Genomic DNA, 21,439 nt, shown 5'->3' with positions numbered 1-21,439 from the left:
GTGTGTGTGTGTGTGTGTGTGTGTGTGTGTGTGTGTGTGTGTGTGTGTGTGTGTGTGTGTGTGTGTTAAATTATTATTATTATTATTATCATTATTATTATTATTATTATCCCGAGGTTATCTGAAAGGGTTGATGACTTTTCTGCTCAAGTTACAACACACATAATGGTAATGGAAGCCCCTCGAAATCGAGGATGGCCGGCCCAAGGGCCTCCTAGGCATGAATTTGTTAAGGTGTAGAAGCTGTCGCCAACACAACAACCACACCCCAAGTTAACGAGCTGCATGACCCAGCGTCAAGGAATATAGTCCGAGAAGACCGGACAACTCGCCAACTGCACTGGCTATTCATTACCCCGGAACACGATCCGCAAATCGATTAACATCCAGGTTCCCAATTACTGCTGGGTAGACAGAGGCAAATAGCGTAAAGAAACTTGCCCATAGTTTCACCCTGCCCGAGGATTGGACACACACACACACACACACACACACACCATTGTTCTTCACCAATAACATACACCTTACATCAGCAACATCTTGCGCCAGGAATCAGCATGGAGACGCCTCGCTGAGTTAATTTATAGGTTGAGACATACGTGACTTTCTCCTTTACTTTCTGTTTGTTAAAAAAAATAAAAAGATGACTTATTTTTAATTTTTTAATACAATTTTCGCTTGCTACTTGAATATGACTAAATTTGTAAGTAAATGAGATTGGTTAGGTTAGGTTAGGTATGATGTTAATTACTTACAGCTCATACGCTTAAGACCAAACTCTCTCTCTCTCCCTTAAAAAATTCACAAAGATAAAGTTAACCATAAAAAGTATCACATATCCACTTGTGTACATAAAAGTCTTTTGTTGTTACAGTACGAAGCAGCAAACGCCTGGCGCTCACGACTGCCCGTACCGCTGTTGCTTATAGAGACTTTTACATCAACACCTCAATCACATCCCCGGAAGGAAATTACTTAGGAACACAGATACAGTCACTACAAAACATGAAAAAGTCTCACAGGTAAACAACATAATCAGACAAGTCATAGAGTTAGTTGTTTGCACACACACACACACACACACACACACACACACACACACACACAGGTAAACAACCCTAAACCTGTTCCCTTTAGTGACTGTGTCCCAGGATCAGGTGAATGCCAGTGACGTCACGCTACGCAGTCTGGCGCCTAGGTGATGACGTCATACGCTCGCTTTACGTTATTCGGATTACAAAGAGCAAAACTTGTTTGAAGGTGTTAAGTGTTTATAAGGGCGTGACGTGTTGGAAAGAAGCCTCCGGGAACTGTAAGATAATGCAGTTGTGTATGTTTGTGTGGGGGAGGGGGGGGGGGTGCCACCACGGAAACCCAACAACTTAGCCGGCGGATGAAAGCAATGCAAGTGTGAGCCCCAAGACTGGATGAGGAGGGAAGATAAGGTTGTGCTCCTCGGTGACTTCAATGCTAGAGTTGGCAGAGACGCTGACATTTGGCAGGGTACTATAGGGAGAAATGGACGAGGCAAGTGTAACCCCAACGGCCTACTCCTCCTCAGCACACAACCTCACTATCACCAATACCTTGTTTAGGCAGGCCGACAAGTTCAAGGGTTCGTGGCAACACCCAAGATCCAAACACTGGCATCTCATTGACAACATCATTGTCAGAGAAAGAGATCGCCGAGATGTCCTCATCACCCGAGCCACGCTGGCGAGTGTCCAGCCTCCAGAAGTGGTTTCAACACCAGAAATGCAGAGAACAGTGCCAGAACTTGTATACAGTAACAACTAGAACAGTGTACAGTACATGAGCAGCGGGACCTCCATACATGTTCTAAGAACATCCTGCGTAACTGCGTAAATGACAAAGATGTGAAGATAAGGAGTACTGCGTCATAATACGCCACACCACAGGGCATCCGCTAGCCCAGGTTCGAATCAAAACCTCAGATTTTTGTAAAACATTTACTTCCTGTAAGATAATGTTTACGTTCAACATATAATCCATAATTATGATAACCTCAGTCACGATGAGTTAATGCTGACCAAAGCTCCTATCAGTGGCGAGCCAAGACACGGGAGCCCTACCCCAACTCCCTGGTGCGGTGACGCTGTTTTATCTCAATCGTGGTTGATACTGCCTCAGTCTTTGTTAATACTCCATGTACGATAACAACAATCCTCTCCCGCCATAACTGAACCAAATACCCTTCAGGTTTACCACACTCTCAGATTACAGAAGAAATTGGTATTGCTGTAGTATTGAAGTTATCTCATTATGGAAGACGCACTCTGGCGGCCGAAGTGGGAAGCTTGAATGAAGCAAGATGACAGGTGTTAAAAAAATACGACGAACAAGACTACTGAGCTATTATATCTTTAAAACCACTCGACATAACTGAATCGTGGCGTGGTATCTTTTTAACATTGACCAACTCGGTGCATATTCTAGCTCTCTCTTTACTATTCTAAAACAACTGGACCTCTTTAATCCCTCTACCAAATGAATAAAAACAAAATATAACAGCGAAACAGGAAATTTACCTCAGTGTAGTGCCGACGTGGCGACAAGTATATACTGATTACACCAAACTGGTTATGATTACTCACACTCCCTCCAGCCTTAAATTAATATTTCTTCTTACAATACTAAATAAATATCATCAAATCTTATCTCTAGAAATGTTCATAAAAAATAATAAAATGTTCGTGATTACATTTAATTTGTTTGCCAGTACAGGGAATTGTTATAAGAACATAAGAATGGAGGAAACTGCAGCGGGCCTATTGGCCCATACTGGGCCTATGTTTGAAGCTATTCAGCGTATTCGAGTTAATGATGATATTTGGCAACTTCAGGCTTATGACACCAGCAGAGAATATCAACACCAGCGTGAGTGAAATGTTTCAACTTAGGGACGATGACAATTAGACTATTTTTTGCTTCGTATCAACAACTCTCCCTGAATGAAAGTTGGTGAGATAAAAGAGAGAGAGAGAGAGAGAGAGAGAGAGAGAGAGAGAGAGAGAGAGAGATAACGCAAGAAACAATGGAATGCGTGGAGACTTAGCGGGCCACACACACCACACACAGTCTCCCCAAACCGGTGCCGATTGTCATGTCAGTTCAGTTTTCGCTCTCAGTACAATCGCCCATTGAATTTTCACCTGGGCACTCATGTCTGTCAGTGCATTAATCTCATGTGAATTTAGCAAGGGGAGGAGGTGCAGGGAAGTGGGAGGGAGAGAGTGCTGTGTGTGTGTGTGTGTTATTCCAGTGGTCTATCCCCCGCCAGTGAGTGGAAAATCCCCAGCTGGCCACCCGCTTGCTTGTCTCCTCTGCTCCACCCAGCACCATGCGGCCAGACCCCGGCCTTACCTGCTGCCTCCCTGACCACGCCCTCTCCACCCTCAGCCTTCACCTGCCCTCCACCCTCAGCCTTCGTTCTTCCACCTGCCATCCACCCCCAACCTTCACTCCTCCACCCGCCCTCTACTCTTACCTTTAATCTCCACCTCTCAAATCCCACCCTAATCCCCCTCCCCCCCTTCCACCCACTAAGACACCAGTCAGCTCTATATATGCCTTCTGTAACTAACTAACCGACCAAAGGAAGATATCCCCCATTCCCACGGCCCACTCTCACACCAGGGGAGGCTTCACTGCACCCCCACCCCACACCACTCCACCCCACCCCACCCACTCCACCCCACCCCATCCACTCAATATTTCCCAACCCAAACAATAATTATCTGACAACGTAGGGGCGTGGCCAATCACCTGCCCCGCCCACCTGAGACCAATGAACCAACGAAATCTCTAGTTTCTCGGTCTCTTGTTTACCTGCCAGACTGACACAGATAAACAAACGATTGTCTACGTCTTCCCGTTCTCTTAAGATCATCGTATTGCTTACTGTTGTTGTTCTTCTTCCTCTTCTTCTTCTTCTTCTTATTATTATTTGTTTTTTCATTTATTAGCGACAATCATAAGAGTCAAAATATCACCTGAAAGAGAGAGAGAGAGAATTCGAACACGCTAGCAAGCACGATCGAAATCTTTAACACCATTTAGACCCGCTGCTGCTGCCCTCTGGTGACAAAAGACCTGTAAAACAAACCCAGAGGATCCAATGTCCACTACAGGGGATTAAATACTATCCTTTATACTGTTATTGTACTCTATAATCCCTCGAGTCCTGGGATTTACTGAGTAACCAAACGCATGAAGGCAATTGTGGGTTACGTAAGTGTTTTTACTATTCGTGGTGGGGCTATTTTGGCCTTGTAGTGAGCAGGGGCTATCTGAAGCTTGTGACCAGGGGCTATCTTGGCCTTGTAGTGTCCAGGGGCTATCTTAGGCTTGTAGTGTCAAGGAGCTATCTTAGGCTTGTGACCAGGGGCTATCTCAAGCTTGTAGTGTCCAGGGGCTATCTTGGCCTTGTAGTGTCCAGGGGCTATCTTTGGCTTGAGACTACACTCCCTCTCTCAGTTCTCAACTAAAGGGGAAATAATTTTAAGTTTTTTTTTTATTTTTTTTTAGGGAATTTCGAAGGTTGATTTTGCCATGGTGGTCTGATGGCTCTTCTTCTTTCATTGGTTTCACTTAAGTCAATGATATGGATTAGTTTAGCATTCATTGAGAGAGGAATTTAATCACGGTTCAAAGACGCTACATGCTTGGCTAATGACACTTCCCCTCCCCCAAACTCCCCCCCCTCCCTTTGGAACTACTTGAGACACCCCCTAACACTCTCACCCCCTCCCCCCAAGACACCCACTAATCCGCCATCATCCAATAAGCGGGTCATGTTGGTTGGTCGGGGGGGGCTTCTCGTATTTTTGGAACCCATACTAACTCGAACATGTGGAGGCCTGAACTCTATACCTTCCAGTCAAGTCTTATAAAAATAGGTAAACAATTTTATTTTTTCTGTTTATAATTTTTTTTCCTTTCCAAGTCATTTTACTGGTTCAAATTAAGTTGCCAGAAGAGACAGACAGAGAGACAGACAGACAGACAGACACACACAGACACACACACACAGACACACACAGGTTATGACGTCACAACCCTCAAAGTCCAGCTGTGCATTCATACATACACACACCTGCTCATTCACACACCTTGGCCTACAGGTGTCTGAATGACGCACGTCTCCGAATCTCCGAATCAGTTAAGTCAGTAAGGTCTGTCTGACAAATACCCGTTACCAGTCAGTTCAGTTTACAGTCAGTTCATTTGTAACAGTCTAATTATCTTGGTCAAAACACACACACACAGAATGAGAAACTAGGTTAATCCGACACACTCGCTGGCGGTAAGTGTCAAGAAGCTAGTGTGTGTGTGTGTGTGTGTGTGTGTGTGTGTGTGTGTGTGTGTGTGTGTGTGTGTGTGTGTGTGTGTGACCATAAATTGGTAGCATCAGGTCCAAGACGTTGCAAGTGACTGACGCTTGGTATTACAGCACTCAGCGTATTGACCTAGTAATAGTAATAATAATAATAATACAGTACTAATAACAACAATAATACCGGTAATATATAATAGTAAATAATAACACTGATATTAGTTAATAGTTGTTATAATAATAATAATAATAATAATAATAATAATAATAATAATAAAGCCTAAGTTAACAACGTAACAAAACTGACCCAAAATCTTACAATATCTTTTTAAAAAATTTCCAGGAAATTTCTTTACAAATATCCGATGAAATTTTAAACTTTTATTTATATAAAAGTTTCCTTATTTCCTCCGAGGAGCAACTTTGATTTATGCCCTCAAGCTTCCTACTTGTACTCGAGCTTTCTACTTATACTCAAGCTTCCTACTTAAACTCAAGCTTCCTACCTATACTCAAGTCTCGTCACAACTTGGCTAATTTTTGCATGATTTTTAGACACTTTTTGGTCTATGTTTTTCAAGATTTTTTCCCCTCAATTTTGCATCGCAATAACAACAACAACCACTAACAACAACCACCACCACTAACAACAATCACCACCAACAACAACACTCAGTACCACTAACAAAAAACACCACTAACAACAATCGCCACTACAACCATACTAGGGTACGGTATTGATTTACCTTGAGGGGAAGAGAACAGGCAGACAGAGAGAGAGGTAAAGAAAGGGGGAGTAGGAGAGTAAATAGGATGAAGAAGCAAAATGGAAGGAAGAGAGAAAGGGGGAGGGAGAAGGGGAGGGGGTAAGAAGGAGGGGAGAAGGGGTAGGGGGGTAGACGACCGGATGTCCAAGGTCGCCCAAAGTGTGATAGAGGAAGTGGGAGGGGCAGGGGGAGGAGAGGAGGGGCAGGGGGAGGAGAGGGAGGGGGGTGAGGGTACAATTGACACATTCAGGGGGAACTCAACCTTGTTATTATTACTTTAACAGGACCAGGTAGGTAGGTACACACACAGAGTGTAAGTGGAAGTGTGTTTGGGAGGGTTGAACAGTCATGTGTGTGTGTGTGTGTGTGTGTGTGTGCAGTACAGCTCTCCTCCCTCACTTGTTCCTCCCTCCTCCCTCTTTCCCCCTCCCTGTGCTCTCCCCCAACTCTCTCACCCACGCCTGAAAATCAATACTCTTACACGCGCTAATACATACACATGCACACACATACATACACGTACACACGCGCACGCTGGTGAACTTTACACATAAGTGTCTACACGGGTTTCTTGTGTATGTTGTGTGTGTGTATGTGTGTGTGTGTGTGTGTGTGTGTGTGTGTGTGTGTGTGTGTGTGTGTGTATCCAAGGAAACGTTTGTCAACACATTTAAGTCCGTACACGTGCGTTTGTGGACCAATTTATCTGTGTACGTGGATGACTGTGAACGTTCTTACCTCTACCTATCTGGGTATGTATACATGTGTGTGTGTGTGTGTGTGTGTGTGTGTGTGTGTGTGTGTGCTTACATTATAAACAAATACGTGTATACACATCAATGAACGTACAAATTAAAAATCATATATGAAATAAAAATCAATTAAAGAATAGACAAAAACACATAAAAACACTGATGATAAATACAAAATAAAAATAATAATAATTAACAAAAAACAAAATCTCCAGAGGAAAAACAAAAACAAACTGACAATTCATAAAATTTACCCCAAAATATATATATTAGACAGGTAATATTGACGTCCTATGTACCTACCTTAAACACAACGTTAAATGCCTCCCCCGGTACCCAGTTTGCACGTTAGTAAGTTTGTTAGGTAGGTCCGCAGCTGACTAATTTTACCCTGAACTAATGAGTTATGTCGCCTCAACCTGTAAGTGTGTGTGTGTGTGTGTGTGTGTGTGTGTGTGTGTGTGTGTGTGTGGCACAGTATTCATATCGACGACACCTTAAGAATTGACAACAATACAATGGACCTACACACACACACACACACACACACACACACACACACCTCTTCCCCTCCCCAACGTCTAAACCCCCACCATTCTCTAGCGCGCACGCCACACCCCTCCCCCCAACACCCAATATAACAGCAGCAGGAGGAGGAGGGGAGGGAGATAGGAGAGGGGGGGGGGCAGAAGAAGAGGAGGGGGGGGAGAGGGGGCAACGTCAGCAGGACCTGGTCTAGAACTGCTGACAGCGAACATATACCCCTCCTCCTCCTCCCCCTCCCCCTAAGGACACCACTCGGCTCTTAAACACTTACTACCGAATGCTCTCTCTCTCTCTCTCTCTCTCTCTCTCTCTCTCTCTCTCTCATATATATATAACATTTTCGACCTTTCTAAAAATACTCATACACCAGCGGACTATTTACCTGTTGCTAGTCGGCTATTACACCGGAATATAGGAATCATAGCATGGCCAACTCAATAGCGAATATCCTAGTTTGCTTTTTAGTTTAGGGAAAGCTTCAGAGACAGTTTCTAGTTTGGTATCTATTAGGTACTAGCTTGCTGGTTAGGTTAGGTTACCGTCAGGAGGTGAAATTAAGCTGAGGGGCTAATCACTCCTGAAGACTCCTGAAGGCGGACATAGCGAAAACATAATGAGACGAAATCAACAATAACAACACATACAAAACTCGGCCATGATGATCCCAAGTATTATGTTCGAGGCTTAGGTACGTCATCCTCGACTCTCTCAAACTAAGAGTTATGTGTAAGGAGTAACTCTTCACACACACACACACACACACACACACACACACACACACACACACACACACACACCATCTCCAAGGCAATATTCTAAAAAAAAATACAATAATAAAAATCACGACCATTAACTCCTTCACTTATTTTGAGACCCGATATTTTTTGTTTTTTCTCTTCTTCTCCGTCTTTTTATTCTTCCTTGTTATCAGTGAGTTCTTATCTCTTATCATCCCGTGTCTCTGCAACCCTGTCTGGAAATAATCCCGAGAGTCTCATATCTCTCTCGTCTCGGCAGCCACAAGAACATAACATTCCTATCAAGTTCCGGATCATGTGAAGATAAGGCACACCCCCCCCAGCTTATTTCACCCTATGGCTACCTGGGGGGGGTTAGGTTAGGTTGTTGGGTTGGGTTGGGTTAAGGTGTCTAATAATTAAGTGACATAAGCTGGTTGTTCCTAATCTTTATGAGACCCTAATTCAGTGTGTGATTAATGAAGTGTATCCCTGCACCAAGAGCCGCTGCCTAAACGCACGCACGCACACACACACACACACACACAAACACACACACACACATCTTCCGGGTGACTTAGTGTGAGTACCACAGGACATACGACACCCGGTAGTACACAAAATCAATTGAAGGGTCACGTAATTCAGTGCCGGAGGAGGGTTCAAGGGTGCCAGACGAACCCCCTCCTTCCTACACCCCACCTACTCTCCCCGCCACCACTCCTCGTCCTCGCCCGCCAACACCCCTCCCCTCCCCAGGCCATCGCTCCGCTGCCAGACGCCACCCCCCCAGAGCGCGCAGTGTTCCCCCCGCCGCCCAACACGCTCCCACATGCTACTCCTGCAACACACGAGGCCACTACTGAAGGACCGCCGAGTGCCCCAGGCTGACTGGTGTTACCACTGTCACTCAGATAGAAAAAAATTGGCACCAATTTTCAGTTGCTTCCATCATTAAGGTACAACGGGGTGCCACCTATTACTACTCAAAGATCACATTATGGCCACAGTTACATGACTGGTGCCCACGTGGTGCCACTATTAAAACACCGACTGATAGCAATATTCAAGAACCACGTGGCACTACTACCCAACGACCACATTGTGCCACAGTACCACGTGGTGGCACTACTGCTGGTCACGTGACATCCTGACCTGGCTGGTATAACGCCGGAAGCTTCCCGCACATAAATGGTTTATTGAAGACAGATTGGAGCACCTCACAGCTCGTGTCCCTCGAGCACCTGCACCTATTGTTACTCTTATCATGATAATTACCTCAGTGTTAATTAGTACCTGAGGCACTACTAACACAATGCCAAACATTATTACCATCCTTATATTGGCTCCCTAAGGTGTGGCTGAAACCTTCGTTAGATAAGGAGACAGTTGCCGCTACTGTACCGGTTTTCACTTCCCCAACTGTACAGTCATGTGCCCACTCAGTAACTGGGTCGACTGGGGGCACCCCACTGAGTGCAGCCCTGAGGACTCGAACCGACGATACTTGAGTCAGCAGGGGAGTGTTATATCCACTCGGCCACTGCTCACCTCACCTCACATGTTCAGTGACACCAAAAGGATGAGAGAAAATTTCAACAAAAAGCTGATGACCCGTAAATTATATACTGTAATTGTATGAACGGAGTTTTTAAACCCTCAAAAGTTAATGTAGACTCTGTAGTTAAATGTTGAGACACGCCGCCGCATGACCAACACACACACGAGGGTCACGTCCAGGCCCTCTCATGCACCCCAGCTATGTCGTCACTCACCTCCCACCATCCTGACTCATCCAGCATCATCCACAAGTGATGATCTGTGATGACTATATCCACGTAAGACTGTAGCTTCCCCTCTCACCCCGAGATACAGACGATGCAGTGTTAGTCAGTGGTCAGGAAATACCATCCCCTTTATGGTGAGTTCGTCTCTTGGGTGTACAAAGGCTTGACTGTAAACAATTTGACTTTTTCCCCCCGTTTCTTTATTTAATTCACCTAACACAGTATGATTCATTAGGTGCTTCGACCCCATGAACCTCTTCTACACTACGGGGACATAACTTATAGTTTATTTAGTTAACTCAAGTGATTTTATTCACCTCAGAGGCCCCAGTACACAAGGGGTTAAAACTGATAATACTGTGATAAGAATCATTAGACAGGAGTGGGTATTATGAACCATTTAGTGGTCATTACTTTTATGTGATTCATTTATATAGGGATCAGTGTTCGTCGGGTCAATAGTGGTTAAAGAAAACAAACATTAACACCTGAATATTAACCCCCCTTATATCACCTGTTGATTAAACCCTCTAACCTTACCTAGGGGAGGGTTAGGTTAATGTTAGGTGGTTAATCTTGGAGTGATATAAACCGAGGGGGGAGGAGAGTTATTTTCCGGTGATCTAACCTAACCATATTTAACTCGCCAACAGTAACACGTTAACCTTTCCTTGTCAGATATAAAGACGTTTCCTGATTACACGTGTCCGTTTATCAATCGTGTGTGTGTGTGTGTGTGTGTGTGTGTGTGTGTGTGTGTCACCCATCAAGCAGAATGCTCTCACTCGTCTAGACTGTGTCCACCCCCCACCCCCCTACTTGACCAACAGCGTATCGTGACCTTGACTGGCGGGTCAAATAACTTAACCTAACCCAATTTTTATAGTGAAAACCGACAAGTAAAGGAATCATTCGTGGACATCAGCTGAAGCAACATTTTAAGAGACCAGATGACTAAGACAAAAGATTATATAGAGATAAAAAGATAGATATTCATTCAGTATAACCTTCATACATATTGACACATTATCGTGGATTCAGGTTAGGTTAGTTAAGGTAAAGTTAGGTAAGGTTAGATTACGTTTGATTAAATTAATTTAGGTTATGTTGGGGTGTTAAATATTACCATGAAAGGTGATGGGGTTAATCTTCAGGTGATCCAGTTGTACAGGCAAGCCATCATTAAGGTTCCCCATAATTACACCTGTTCGAAATATTCCTCATAATCACACCTGTACATGTTTCCATATAATCACACCTGTACGACATATTTCCCATGACAATAAGAATAAGATATTTCTCACGATAACATAAAGATTTCCTTTATAAATTCAACGAACCAGTCAGAGACAATTCCTGAATCAGTTCCATCATAAAAAACAATGATAATAACAAATTATCATAAAATAATAATAATAAAAACAATAGTAATAAATCAGACGCATATTTTTTCACAAGTTATCATCAAGGTTAGGTTCGGTTAGGTTATCTGCTCGTAAATGTGGGGTCAAATTTTACTGTCTGCTTCCTGCTGTGAAATGACAAATGCAGAGAAAATAAAATGAAAAAATATGATAAAACATTAAGATAAACAAAATAAAATATGTTTACATGCGGAGTTTGTGTAAATTACTCTACCGTTTACGATAATCAGATAGGATTGTGCGTTTGTGTAAATTGTAAAATAACTTAAACCCTTGAGTACGATGACTTAACCCTTGAGTACGATGACTTAACCCTTGCGTACGATAACTTAAACCCTTGAGTACGATGACTTAACCCCTGAGTACGATATGGCATTGTACTCAAGGGTTAAGTTATCGTACGCAAAAGATTAAGTCATCGTACTCAAGAGGTTAAGTTATCGTACTCAAGGGGTTAAATCATTGTACTCAAGAGATTAATAGTAAACATGCTAACCTAACTTAACCTAATCCTCATGTGATCCGTGTATTCGAACCTGGGACATGAGGTTTCCCATCCCAGTACAGTAACTTCTCAGCCACCGCGTGTGTGTGTGTGTGTGTAGTGAGGTTGTCATGAGATACGTCCTCGGCGCCCCCTTACCCCTCTCTCCCCCCTTACCCCTCCCTCCTCCCTCACCTCTCCCCCCTCCCTTCCCCTGCTGGATGACATGGCCAGAGTGCCATTAATAACGCCAAATTATTGCATCAGTCACGAAATATAGTCTACTGTCAGTCCTTCTTGCCAAACAATGAGACCTAACCTAACCCAACCATGAACCCTAACCTGTGAATCCGAGTGTGTTGGGTTCATAGATGATGCAACTGTGTAAGGTCTCGGATTCAAAGGTTCATGAATCTCAGGGTTCATAAAATGAGAGAAGGAAGGCTGACAAGATACTTTATTTTTTTTCAGTGGCCTTACATACAAGTTCTATTTTACCGCCGCCATAATTGAGACGCCATTGACAAAATCTTCCTGACACACACACACATTGGTAGATAGAAAGTCGCCCCAGTCATGCACGTTGAGTGAAGAAGGATGATTCACTCACTAGGACCATTATAAGTGTTTAGATACAGGATACATATTTTCAGGCATCACTTAAAATTTCATCTTATCTTTAACCTCAACCTTTTCCTGGATGAGTGTGTGTGTGTGTATGTGTGTGTGTGTGTGTGTGTGTGTGTGTGTGTGTGTGTGTGTGTGTGTGTCTAGGCAGGCAGCAAAAACAGACACGAGATATACCGTTTATTTTGTGTGTGCGCGCGCATATTGTGTATAGTACTATATATGATGTGGTAGTGTAAATACGGCCACACATGAGAGACAGACAAGTCTACCTGTGTGGGGGGAGGAGAAGGTCAGGAGGGGGGGAGAGGCAGGTAAGGTAGGACCACAGCGCTGCCTGCCACTCGCCAGGTTTTTCACTTCTTGTGTCTGGCAGCGCTACATAATGGGGCAGACAGGTTGTGATGTTGAGGTTAGGTTGGAGTAGGTTAGTGTTAGGTTGGAGTAGGTTAGAGTAGGTTAGTGTGTTTAAACCTTAACTTAAGAGAGGTTAAGAACGTTTTAAAACAGTTATGTCTTAAACACTACACCAAAATTATGCCTTATAATTTTATCAATATTTATCCACCTCAAAATACAATACAATAGGACTGTAGTTTATTTTTGTATCCATTATTTCCATTATTACTTCACCATTATTATTTTCGTTATATCTACTTATTTTTAATCACTACAATGTACGTAACTCTTCCCTGTTGTCAGTATCTCGCTCAGTACGTACACACACACACACACACACACACACACACACACACACGAGCAATGCCCTATATCACATGTAAACAAATAATCAAATCTACAGGTACATGTGGTCCTTCAGCTGTAACCTTGACCTATAACAAACAAACACACATCCAATAGAACTATACAGACCCACACCATAACATATGTCTATTATTGTTGTTTTTTTTGTCTAAGTTAAACACCATTAATGTGCAAGTTTCCTGACCTGGCTGAAATTTATTTATTGGATGTGAGGGAGTTTTTTTTGGTTAACAAGTCCGGTTACCGCATCATCATCCTTGTTTTAATTTGTTGTGGTGTATAAAAAAATCATTAGTACTCGGAGCTCTTGTATTGTATTATTAACCTTAACTATCATCCTACAGACAGACCGACAGACAGACCGACAGACAGACCGACAGATAGACAAACAGACAGACACACGCAGTCTACGGCCGCGCTCCGCCTCCACCGCACTACGCAGTTTATGTCGGCTCCAGAGTTCAAACGCCCCCCTGCCAAAGCTCTGATCACGGGACAAAAACTCCATAAAATATTTCCCACAGGACAAAAATCCCACCACAAAATATTTACCACACGACAAAAATCCCACAAACCAAAATCCTTCCCACTGCAAAATAAAATCCCAAAACACAATTCACTACACAAAATCCCACAAGTAGTCCCCTTCACTAGTGCGTTTACAGGGGGGGGCTGGTCATATAAACATTCCACAAATCATTATCGTTGATATATTTATTTAATTTGATTCCATAGTATGTTTACAAGGCGCAAATTTCCTTTTGTCGAATGTAAACAAACACAGGGCCGCCACACTGCACAAAACCAGACGACCAGCCCCTGTAAACGCACTAGTGAAGGGGACTGTACAGTTCCTCATGGTAAAACTTCAACTTCTAATCACTCAATTACGTCCCTGTAGATTGGGAGGGATTGTGCCTTCAGTATTTTTTAAAGTCTACAATGACTTATAATTATTGTTTCTTCCTCTCTCAAGCAGTTGTTTCATAATACCCAACAAGTGATTCACCTGATGATTAACCCCCCTTACGCAACCCAGGAGGTTAGATTAGCGTTAGGTTAGGTTAATCAGGCGAAGTAAACTGGATCTATTGTTTAGGTGATGCCAAATTACATTATAACATCAATATTGACAAATTCCTCCCACGTTACATGTCTAACAATTTCCTACGTCGTTAACAATCGCCCTTCATCTTGATTCTTAAAGCCATCTTGAGTACCAGCTTCTGGAGGCGTCATAAACGAGTGATAAGAGTTAAGTACACCACCTCCCTCCCCCCACCGTTTTTTATGATAGTAATTCATACATCTAAATATCTCTCAGAGGGTGAACAGAAAACGTCGTGTGTGTGTCGTCTGTTGTGTTGTGGTTGTCCTCACTACGAGATGAACTGTACACAAATATTTAATAATCTTGCGTGTATAAATAATCAGTTAATGGCAAGTGATCAGGCATAGGTTATTAATAATATTATTCACTTGTGTTATGATTAACTACAGAATACAAGTCGTACCAGCACCAGCTTATTAAAATACTACTTTACTTTACATAATTATGTACAGTTAAAATATTCCCAACCCTCTCCCCCTACCAGCCGGAGCTACAGGTAATTGAGTATAAAAGCGCTTTTGGCAGGTGTGGTGTGGGAGGCGCAGTGTGGTGCAGTAGTCGGTGCCGGGGCTTTGACCCCCCCAGCGGTGTGGTCTGGAGGCCCACAATAAATCGGCCACGTCGTGAGTGTGGTCACAACACCTCCTACTGTCACCTCGTCAGCGTCCTGCACACAACACACCCTCATTACCCAGCACGAGGTGAGGTAAGCTACCGATCGTTCACCGTCAGCGCTGTGTAGACACGCGGTTCAGAAGGTGCGCGGTGCGTACTTACCGACATTTGCAACAACTTTTTTATCTAGTTTAATCTACCTACAGGCGGCGGGCAGACGGAGGGTAATAAAAAAGCTTACCTCCACCATCCTGCTGGACCAGGTAGGGGAAACGCCACACGTTGCCCAGCCCCACAGAGAGGGAAATACACGAGAGCATAAACTGCATCTTGGAGCCCCATGCCGCGCGTTCCTCGGCGACAGGCACCTCGATGGTCACCGTGCCCTCGTCATCATCCTGCTTCAAGGGAGAGAACTCAACCACACCATCGTCAGCCTCCTCTAGGTTCACAGGCCTCGGCAGATGTCTCTTGGCCTCCATGCTACAACACCAACCACTGCAGTTATTAAACACAAGCACAAGGGGTAGGCAGACAGCAGTCGAGGAGGTCCTCACGCGCGGGTTACCAATGTTGTACTGAACCTCTGCCGAGCGTTGCTGTATCTTGGCTCCTGTCCACCCACAGTCCCCTCCCATCTCTTCACCCCCCCCCCCTTCCATTCGGCCCAGGCCACCACTGTCTACACTCTGGGACCTACATGACCTCAGACGGATAGACCCATGGAATAAGGTCACAGAGTTGCACCGTATTTCCAGCGAGATATGTGTGAAATTTTTTTGTTTTATATCTTACTGATGAGGAAAGGTCGAGCCTCGGCGAAGACTCACGCTGAGTAGTGACCCTCCATACACCAAACGGCAGTCAGGTGATAAGTGGTGAAAATGATAGAAACAAAAGGAAATAAAGTAACGAAGGACACACCAAACGTCGGGGCGGATAATAAGCTGACAGATGGCGGAATGATAAATAAAAAGTGTGTGTGTGTGTGTGTGTGCATGTGTGTAAATATCTGCGCATACAATATCCACGTGCCAAGGAGTGTGTGTGTGTGTATGTGTGTGTGTGAATGTGTGTATGTGTCTGGATGTATGTGTGTATATATGTATGTAAGTGTGTATGTATGTATTATGTGCCATAAATATCAGACTTTCGGTACACAATGAGGCACTATGGACGGCACTGTACTTGACCTCCCCTTACCCTCCTAAACTGTAAAGTCAGGTACTTGTAATTCACACCAGGATGACACACTATAGAGGGATGGGGTGGGGTGGGGTGGGGGTAGGAAGGGGAAGGGGTGCATCTGGCTCGAACTAGCGACCCTTACGATATGAGGTGAGTGCTATATCCTCTTGGCAACCGCATCCCTGGTGTAACAAGTAATTACATGCAGGGGGGAAGCAGACCAAACCAGAACGGACCTTTGAGCATTACCATCCTGTACACCTCTACCAGGAATCACATTTGTGGTTAAGTCCGTTGATTTTTAGACACAATAAATGACCCTTGACCTAGACGGTGTAGGGGCTCATCAGGCAGGTAATTATAGGTCACCAGGTAGGGGGCCATCAGGCAGGTAATTAGAGGTCACCAGGTAGGGGGCCATCAGGCAGGTAATTAGAGGTCACCAGATACGGGGGTCATCAGGCAGGTAATTAGAGGTCACCAGGTAAGGGGTCATCAAGCAGGTAATTAGAGGTCACCAGGTGGAGTTTTAAATCACCAAATAAACAGTACCTCGTAATTGTCAATAAGAGATTCTGTGTAACCGTTCAATATTTACATCACGCTTCGCTACCACCATCACTACCATCACCACCACCAACAGTCTCTTGAAGTCAGTGAACCGTCTTGGAGGAAAGTTAACCGCACGATAATTGTTCTACGGTCATACACATCCTAGTTTAAGAGATTAATAATAATAATAATAATAATAATAATAATAATAATAATAATAATAATGATAATAATGATAATAATAATAATAATAATAATAATAATAATAATAATAATAATAATAATAATAATAATAATAATAATAATAATAATAATAAGGAAAAGAAGAAGAACAACAATAACAACAACAACAACAGCAACAGCAACAGCAACAACAACAACAACAAGGAAAATATAATAATAATAATAATAACAAATCATAAAAACCTACACTAAAACACAATTCCTGGCGTAGATCAAGCAAGGTCTCCTGTCAACAAGTATCGGAAAGACTGGAGTAGCGATGTTGACAAGACCACCAAGACGACGGTGATAAAAGAGCGAAAAGGAAATCAGCTGCGGTGGATTCGATTACCCCGGTCATTCAAGTTCAACTCACGACTGGTGTACTGGGTCAAGGTACTGGGTCAAGGTACTGGGTCAAGGTACTGGGTCAAGGTACTGGGTCAAGGTACTGGGATGGTGGTGTCTGTATGATGTGTCTGTTTATATTTATACATATACTGTATTTCCATGTATCAATGCTGTCTTATACTGATACATACATAAATACGTACATGCATACACAAATCATGTACGTACAAATACACACACACACACACACACACACAAAACACACACACACACACACACAACACACCCTACCCATCCACAAAAGGAAACCAAAGTGTGAAAGAAAATGAAAGAAAAGAAGAAAAAAAATCGAAACACCTTGACCCAGCTCTTTTAGACCTCAAGTAACTCTCAGTCAGACACTTCTCGTAATCTCAAAATGTCTACGATAATTTTACTACGGTATTTCTTTTCTTGGAATATAAAATGTAAAATGACCCCTAACTGATTCTATTAATTCAGAAAAAAAAAATCTCCACAAAATACGATTAAAATGATATTGATATTTTTTATTTTAATACGTTGACTTAGCACCAGTTAGGAGACAAAATTAACACTGAGACTCTACCTTAACTAGATACGTTCACTTACCATCAGTTAGGAGACAAAATTAACACTGAGACTCTACCTTAACAAAACAAACGTTCACTTAGTACCAGTTAGGAGATACGTTCACTTAGTACCAGTTAGGCGATACGTTCACTTAGTACCAGTTAGGCGATACGTTCACTTAGTCCCAGTTAGGAGATACGTTCACTTAGTACCAGTTTGGCGATACGTTCACTTAGTACCAGTTAGGCGATAGGCGATACGTTCACTTAGTACCAGTTAGGAGATACGTTCACTTAGTACCAGTTAGGCGATACGTTCACTTAGTACCAGTTAGGCGATACGTTCACTTAGTCCCAGTTAGGAGATACGTTCACTTAGTACCAGTTTGGCGATACGTTCACTTAGTACCAGTTAGGCGATACGTTCACTTAGTACCAGTTAGGAGATACGTTCACTTTGCACGACTTTAAGAGACCAAATAAACCCTTTTACAGAATCTATCTCTCTACAAATCCTTCACCTTGCACTTGATAACGACTAAACTTTACCACATTAGTTCACCCTGTAATAAAAACAACAATATAACGTGACCCGAGCCTAGAACACACAACCGGTCGATGGCTGTGGGAAGTTTTAATGAAATCTTTCTTCTTCTTCTTCTTCATCATCATCGCCAGCCCCTGTGTTGATACCCCCCTAACCTCTCTCCTTCCCTTCTTCTCTTCCTTCCTTCCTTCCCTTCCACTGTCTGTGTTAGGTGTGAGGAAGGTTAGGTTAGGTACAGGTGTTTGTCGTCAAGTACAGGTGTTCGTCGTCAAGTACAGGTGTTCGTCGTCAAGTACAGGAGTTCGTCGTCAAGTACAGGTGTTTGTAATCAAGGAAATACAGGTGTAATTACAGTATATCGCAATATAACCAAAATTATCGCAATAAATCCAAGTATATCGCAGTAAATTACAAGATATCACAGTATAACATTATAACATTTATAAAATTTTCGCCAATAAACATTTCAAGTAATAACACAAATTATATTAAATGATCAACTGGTAATTTATAAGCAGAAACTGAACGAAATTTTACGATAGGTTTGTCTGTATGAGTGTGCGACAGGTAGGTGTAGCAGAGCCGAAAGGTGTAGTGTGTGTGTGTGTGTGTGTGTGTGTGTGTGTGTGTGTGTGTGTGTGTGTGTGTGTGTGTGTGTGTGTGTGTGTGTGTGTGTGTGTGTGTAAAAAGTACAAACGTGTAGGAATATGTGTGAAAAGATCTGAAAATGTGTACAGAAACGTGCGAAAGGTTTAAAATGTGTCTGAGTGTATGAATGTGTCTGAGTGTATGAATGTGTCTGAGTGTATGAATGTGTCTGAGTGTATGAATGTGTCTGAGTGTATGAATTTGTGTGAGTGTATGATCTGAAAAACTGTCCCAATACATCCAAAAGCTGCAAAAAAGATGGGTTAACTTTATTTAAATATGTGTGTGTGTATGGTGGGGTTGGGTGGGGTGAGGGTGGGTTGGGGTGGGGGTGGGGTTGGGTGGGGCAGGGTGGGGTGGGGTGAGAGATGGGATGGGATGGGGTGGGGTGGGGTGGAGTGGGGGCAGGGTGGGGTGGGGTGGGGCAGGTAAGCAAACTAATAAGTCTGGTTTGGCCTTTTTCTGTCTAATGCCACACACACACACACACACACACACACACACACACACACACACACACACACACACACACACACACAGAGTTTTGGCTCATGTCAAAGATGTGGTTGCCAAAAATCTCTTGGTGGTGTGAGTGTGTGGGTGGGTGTGTGTGGGTGTGTGTGAGTGTGTGGTGTGGTGTGTGAGTGTGTGGGTGTGTGGGTGTGTGAGTGTGTGAGTGTGTGGGTGTGGGTGTGTGGGTGTATAAGTCTGTCAATCTATCTATCAATATTTTAGTCTATCTATCTATTATATCTATCTGTCTAATCATTTACATATCAAGCCATTCAACACTCTATCTATCTATCTATCTATCTATCTATCTATCTATCGACGTAAGAGTCTGACACACGCCTTGAACTGGTTTTTGTTGGAATAACCTAACCTAACCTAACCTGATTTTTCCAAGACTAGGGGGTTAAATTAGTGACGTCATAATGATTGATGATACCTGATGATGTCAAAAACACCTCATTAGTGTCGTGTTGACGGGAAGGGCAGAAGAGGAAGGGGAGGGAATGGGAAGGGGGAAGAAGACTGTTATACTGAGAGAGAGAGAGAGAGGGAGAGAGAGAGAGAGAGGGAGAGAGAGAGAGAGAGACATATTCAGTAAAGCCGTCCTTTGGGTTAGGTTAGGTTCAAGGCCAAATATATACCAATAAAACATCATTACCTGGAAGTACCTGATGACTGCAGCAGAGGTTCAGGTAAATCCAATTAATTATCTGTGAGGTAAATTAATTCAAGGTCCTACGGCAGGTAAATATTGCTTGAACTACTGCCGGGGTCGGGGAAGGACTCGGAGGAGGAGGAGGAGAGGAGGGACTCAGAGTAGAAGGAAGTGAAGAGGAGATGGAGGAAGAGGAGGAGGTGAAGGAGGAGGAGGAGGCGGAGGAGGTGAAGGAGGAGGAGGTGAAGGAGGAGGAGGAGGTGAAGGAGGAGGAGGAGGTTAAGGGGGTGGAGGAGGAGGAGGAGGAGGAGGGAGGAGGAGGAGGAGGGAGGAGGAGGAGGAGGAGGAGGAGGAGGAGGAGGTGAAGGAGGAAGAGGAGGTTAAGGGGGTGGAGGAGGAGGAGGAGGAGGAAGTGGAGGAAGAGGAGGAGGTGAAGGAGGAGGAGGAGGAAGAGGATATTAATATACAGTAAAGCATTTTCATAACTGCAATGAATCACCTGAAGATTAGACACCCGAGCTTATTTCACCTTAAGACTAACTAAACCTAACCTAACTGTTCTCAGAAATGGTTTAGTGGATTACCCTGAAACTGTATTGTATTATGCGATCATTAAGGCAACTCCCGAGTGGGTATAATGTTCACTTTCTGTCGTAATGGGTGTTGGTTCGAACTAGGGATACCCCCCCCCATCCCCAGTGGACCTTGTTGGGAATTGGAACCTAAATGAACAAGGTGGTTTGAGTTGCACTGCCTCGTTAGTCCTCCAATCTCCCCCCCCCCCATACAAAAAATACGTACTGTACAATTTCTAACCTAACCTAACCTAACCTAACCTAACCTAATGGACCATCAAGTCATTACTAAACCATACTATACAATTTCCCACTTAACGAGATGGACGGAAAATTAACGAGGTAAATTTTATCTAAGAACTCAATGAGACACCTGAGGCTCACTCTAGGCAGGTGCTCTGTGTCGTGTTGCCGCCATATTATGTAAACACTGGTTGCTGAGTGGCCAGAAGCTTCCTCGTCTGTGATTGGTCGGTGATGCAGGAAACGTGTCACCCTATTAGACTCACCATGCCTGTCCTGTGTTTATAGAGAGCATAATGACGTAGTTATTAGAAGACTTGATCACAGTTTTTGTTGTTTAATATAACACTTCGGAACATATCAGACGATTAAGCTTTCCACGTG

At 43.5% G+C, this 21,439-nt stretch overlaps 1 protein-coding gene across 6 annotated transcripts in view; it reads right to left on the bottom strand.

Moving 5' to 3' along the window:
* The window catches only part of LOC121862138 (sodium-dependent neutral amino acid transporter B(0)AT3-like), a 71,047-nt gene extending 55,487 nt beyond the window's left edge, over nucleotides 1-15,560 (bottom strand). For all 6 annotated transcript variants that reach the window (XM_042360163.1, XM_042360161.1, XM_042360159.1 and 3 more), the window contains exon 1: nucleotides 15,213-15,560. In XM_042360163.1, coding sequence (XP_042216097.1) covers nucleotides 15,213-15,453 — 241 coding nt within the window. In that variant the 5' untranslated portion in view covers nucleotides 15,454-15,560. The remainder of the gene's footprint in view (nucleotides 1-15,212) is intronic.
* Between the last annotated feature and the right edge of the window lie 5,879 nt (nucleotides 15,561-21,439).

Source organism: Homarus americanus, unplaced genomic scaffold (genome assembly GCF_018991925.1).
Source record: "Homarus americanus isolate GMGI-L3 unplaced genomic scaffold, GMGI_Hamer_2.0 scaffold25013, whole genome shotgun sequence".
Lineage (NCBI taxonomy): Eukaryota > Metazoa > Arthropoda > Malacostraca > Decapoda > Nephropidae > Homarus > Homarus americanus.
Note: the sequence above shows the minus strand (reverse complement) of the source record. Positions and strands in the feature narration are given on the sequence as shown.